Source organism: Portunus trituberculatus, chromosome 17, assembly GCF_017591435.1.
Source record: "Portunus trituberculatus isolate SZX2019 chromosome 17, ASM1759143v1, whole genome shotgun sequence".
In the NCBI taxonomy this organism is placed as follows: domain Eukaryota; kingdom Metazoa; phylum Arthropoda; class Malacostraca; order Decapoda; family Portunidae; genus Portunus; species Portunus trituberculatus.
The window spans coordinates 3,267,501-3,273,078 of NC_059271.1; the positions used below are offsets into that span (position 1 = coordinate 3,267,501).

Sequence of the window (5,578 nt, forward strand, 5' to 3'; positions counted from 1 at the left end):
TCTTCTTGCTTTGCTAGCTTGACCAGCACTGACATGACGACAATTTATATGTATTGCTGTGCAGGACAGTTCGCCACACTGCCAAATGCAGGGAACATTTTAAACACTTTTTACTGATGGCAATCACTAATTGTTTGCTATAGGAAACACATCTTTAACTTCTCTAATTTTCTAAAATTATTTTGTTTCTCTCACTTTGCCTTGTTTAGTCTATTTGATTTTCACTTCGTCAAAGCAATCATTACACATAATTTAACAATTAATATAATGTATCATTTATATAAACAATAGAAAAAAATAATTTCTCATTCACACATGAGTAGCTGTGAGACCTCCAATTCTTTTCCTAACTCAAAGACATCCCAATGATGCAAGCAGTTAAGTTCCATTTGAATTGTTCATATAGCAAAATGTTACATAACAAAACACATAACTAATTATAAAAAGGGATTAGGATCCATGATCCTTGTCATAGGTTAGTTTTCAAGCATTGAATAACAAACATTGAATAATAAACACCAAACAAACACAAGTTTGTTTAACTGTCAATAAAACAACCTGAAAGAGAAAATAACAAAGAACATAATTTCATGTTAATAAAACATAAAATGTGTATAACACTCACCAATACATATTCAGTGCATCAATGAGGGTTACTCATACCCAGTGATTAGAGGACTGTGCTGTAAACTACTTCAAAAAGTATGTCAACTTCAACCTTTCCTTTTGTAGGAAGTCTGCCTACATTCAACCTGTCCTAAAAAGAGTAACTGTTCTAATCCCTCAAATTTCCATTTGTTGCTTTAATTTTGTACATAGAGTATAGCTAAAGTCTTTTTTATTCTATCCTCAACAGGAAAATTCTTCAACATTTATCACTTCACAAACTTCTATCTGATCACCAGTATGGCTTCTGTCAGGGAGCTCTATTGGTGATCTTATTGCTCTCCTTACTGAGTCATACTTATCCTCTTTTAGTGATTTTGGTGAAACTATTGCATTTGCCTTTGACATATCAGAAGCTTTTGATGGTCTATCACAAAAGCTTTAATATCTAAACTAACCTCCTATAGCTTCTATCCTTCTCTCTGCAGTTTCCTCTCAAGTTTCCTTTCTAAGTGTTTTACTGCTGTTGTGAAAACCTGTCACTGTTCTTCTAAATTTACTGACATTGGCATTCCTCAGGGTTCTGTCCTGTCACACACTCTTCCTATTTTAAAATAATTATCTCCTATATTAAACCTTTTGTCCTATCCATTCTTATAGTTATACCACCATGTACTTTTCCACATCTCTTTTTAAACATCCAACCAGAGGTGGGATTCAACTGGTTTGCACCAGTTCTTAAGAACCTGTTCTTGATATTTAACTAATCCCAAGAATTGTTTTTATAGCATACTTAGCTATTAGAGACTGAGGTAATGAGAGAACCTGTTGTTACTGAGACCTGATGTGAAAGAACCTGTTCTTAAAATTCTTATCCTACCACTGGATTCAACCCTTCAGGAAGTAAACATATCACACAGGGAAACCACAGAATGGTTGACGTCTGATCTTTCTGAATTTTTTTATTGAGCCAGAGCAAAATTAGTATTGATCAATACTTCAGAAACTCTATTCCTCTATCTATCAACTCAACACTGTCTTCCAGACATCTATCCCTCCTTCAAAGACACTCAATTGTTCCCCTCTTCATCCCTGATCTGTCTTTTACTTATAATCTAAACTGGAAACTTCACATTTCATCTTTTGCTATGACAGCTTTTATGCAATTAATTATTCAGAATTACCTCTGCCTGATTTTTTTTTCATTCCTACCCCTCCCAGTTGCTAGTTTTGTACAGCTGTCTTATCCATCCATGTATGCAGTATACTTCACATATATGGGGGTTCCACTCACACTGTTCTTTTAAAAAGGATGAAATCAAAAGTTTTCGTCTCATCAACTCCTCTCCTCTAACTGACTCTCTCCAGTCTTCTTCTCATTGCCACAGTGTTGCATCTCTTGCTATCTTCTACTCATATTTTCATTTTAACTTTTCTTCTGATCTTACTAATTGCATGACTCTTCTCCTCTTGCAATCTTGCTGCACTAGACTTTCTTATTTTTTCTCACCAATATTGTGTCTGCCTCTCTAATGCAAGGTTTAACTAGTATTCTCAATCCCTTTCTCTAATAAACTCTCTTCCTGCTGTTAAATTTCCTCCTTCTTTAAACTCTTTCAAGAAGGTTTCTTCATAATTTTCTTTTTACCCTTGGTTGTAGCCACTCCTACATAAAAAGTACTCCTGTAATTTTTTGTTACTTGATCATGATGAAACTTATCAGTTTCTAAGACAAGTTCCAATAAAGTATGATACTGATCAGTTTATTAGAGTTATTAAAAAAATAATGTAACATAGTCCTTGAAACTCTAAGTTGAATCCTCCATTCATTGCTTCATGACCAGATTACATGCCTGCAGTCCAATCAATCCCTCCTATCAGACTTAGCTCATATTGCACACTATCCAAGGGAAGCTAACACTACAGAACATGGACACTAAATCTTTAAGGTGAAATTTATCTGTATAACTTCCTGCTGACTTTAAGAAAAAATCAAGAGGATATAGCAACACCGAAATGGAATCAAAATTTCTCCTAATAAATTTTCATACATTTGTCAAAAAAGAAGAAAAAAAAAAATCACAATTTACAATTATTATCATCAGTGAACTTCTCAATAGTTTATGATTTGATAAGAAGGGAAAAATCATTAAAATTTAAAATTTTGAAGGAAAATACTTAATAGCAAAACTAATAATAAATATAAAATTACATGCACAGAACCAGACAACAATACATATGGGTTATAAGGAAAGAAACATGGAAATAGTAAGTGACATAAACCAAAGATCCATGGCAAAAACAACCGTGCTTGTATTATTGGCTTACAAGATAATAGAATAAATAGAAGTGATGGAGAAGGAAGAGCAAGCTTTTCTTCATAACTGTTCTATTATCTACAGATGATGTGTTAATCCTGACCAGGATAGAAGAAATAAAGAAAACAAAAAGATTACAACAGACAGGAAAAACAGGTCCACATGTCAATAACAAAAAGAGTGAAATATTGGCATGCAATATAAAAAGGCATAAGTCAGAAAAGACTACTTGGTATTCAAGCAGCAAAACAAATAAAATATTCAAAATGACAATAATTAGTAAAAGGCACACCTGCATATATGAGCAGCCCTTGAAGGGTATCAATTTAAATCATTATATCAATCAGTATTAACAGGCCATACTGCTGAAAATTATAGTACAGCTATTAGCCAACCCGTTACGAACAGGGAAAGGATGACAGCATCTTCCTGATAACAACCATAAGGTGAGCTTGATCACTATTTCTATATGAATAAAAGAAAACAAAAACATTAGTTTACAATGACAATATAGTCTCTTGAAAAACAGAATTTCATTTCTGACAGAAAAGGTTAACAACCATGAAAGGAATAATAATAATAATAATAATAATAATAATAATAATAATAATAACAATAATCATAATAATAATAATAATTATAATAATAATAATAATAATAATAATAATAATAATAATAATAATATTGATTCCTAGCCATTTTTACAATAAAAATCATTCAAATTAACTTTTTTTTTTTTTCGGTTACCACAGCAGTCTATTAAGAGAGGATGTCCAAGAGGGGCAAGTCTGTGTGAGACTTAAAAAGTTAACTTTTTGAAGTACATATATACAATAATGCTCTACTGCTCTTGCTTACTGCATGCCTCCCCTCCTCCTACAGCCTCAATGCACAAGGCTTTTTTCTTCCTCTCAACCCTATTCTGTCCAACTCTCTAATACAAGAGTTAACCAGTACTCTTAACTATTCATACCTTTATCTGGTAAACTCTGAAACTCCCTACTTGCTTCTGTATTTCCATCTTCCTATGACTTGACTTCTTTTACGAGGGAGGTCTCAAGACATTTGTTCCTGAATTTTGGCTAATTCTTCATCATTCTTTAGGAGAACCAGCATTTTAAGTTTTTTTTTTCTTTTGCCCTTGGCTAGTTTCCCTCTTGCATAAAGAAAAAAAATCAATGGAATTATAAACTACTACCAGACACCTGAAAAGAATGCACAAACAGCTAGGTACTGTCATTTCTAAATCTGCAAGATAAATGAAATATTCCAGAGCCATTATGCTGTGATTAGGTAGGTAATACATATTTATGACAGAGCATTTTTTTTTTTTTTCAATGGTAAAGTAAACATAAATATCATTTTGAAGTCATGATTCCATATATCATTTAGGTGTAAGTAAACACTGAATATCACATTTTATCCAGTCAATAAATGAACTCTTAAGAAAATAATTATCTTGGTAAATAAAAGAACCAAAACTGTTATAGCCGCAGCATATACCAAAATCATATAACAAGCAATACATGATTTTCAAGACAATAATGTGTTGTGCCATAGTAATGAATAACCTGTAGTGGACGCTGTACCGTTAGGTAGGGCACCTGAAGACCTTGAGACAACGTGCACTGCGGTGCAGGGCATACTGAGGAATCACAAAACATATCTCGACTATACCAGTCATAACATATCATACAATTAGCATTTCCAGGATAACCGCTAGGAACTGTCTTAGTACATGAAATGTACCATGACATGGAAAGGCCTGTAAACTCTTCCGTGGCACCCGGGTCGGGCCAAGCTATGCCTCACCTGGCACCTGCACACCACATCCGACGAGCCTGCAAGCATGTCCACCACCTTCCCTTTGCCTTCATCGCCCCACTGCGCCCCTAGCACCACTGTCACTTTGTTTTTTATATCGTTTTTGAGTCGTTTCCTCGGCGAGCAATGCTGCACCCCGTTCTGCTCCGACATGGTCACCGCTTCTGTTGGCTCGGAGCCACGCACAGCTGGGTCTGCACTCTGCAATACCTTGAGCCTGGTTGCTCTATCTATTCCCTACTTGGCAACTCTACTATTAGTGGAGACCACACATCTTTATCACAGTTTTTTGTTTTTCTTCTTTTTTTCTCTGTTAGATTAACAAAAAATATAGTTTAATTATATCCTTTCACGTGAAATTATATAATATTTCTTCAATTTGAAATATATTTACTTGAAATTTATGGAAGAATATCCTGTAGGCTTGTTGAGTAAGGTCTAGACTACTTTATAAGTACAGAAAGCGGGCGGTATAGAATAAAGCCAAGCCACGTGCAACCATGACCATACTAGATAATCAAGAGTGGCTGTACAAGCAATAGTGTAGCGAGGAGCACTCTTATCTTCTGGCGCCTGTTACCCTTGCCATTTGAATTATTATTATACTGTGCAGCAAGAATTATACAGAAACTTTTTATGCATGCACTACACAATACAGTCACACACAACGCTATAGTCACCCTCCACACAACACATATTATATATCCGTATGATGTACACCTTGACAGTCAAACTAAAGCTGGTGAACTAATGGTTATATTTAAAAAAAAAAAAAAAAAAGAACTATATACCTATATTTATTTTTTCAATCTTGACTGCATGGATTGGTG

The 5,578-nt window shown here is 34.3% G+C and overlaps 1 protein-coding gene across 3 annotated transcripts in view; it reads right to left on the bottom strand.

Annotated features, from left to right (window-relative positions):
- Nucleotides 1-4,985, bottom strand: part of LOC123505106 (adenylosuccinate synthetase isozyme 1 B-like) — a 67,533-nt gene extending 62,548 nt beyond the window's left edge. For all 3 annotated transcript variants that reach the window (XM_045256158.1, XM_045256156.1, XM_045256155.1), the window contains exon 1: nt 4,737-4,985. In XM_045256158.1, coding sequence (XP_045112093.1) covers nt 4,737-4,901 — 165 coding nt within the window. In that variant the 5' untranslated portion in view covers nt 4,902-4,985. The remainder of the gene's footprint in view (nt 1-4,736) is intronic.
- Between the last annotated feature and the right edge of the window lie 593 nt (nt 4,986-5,578).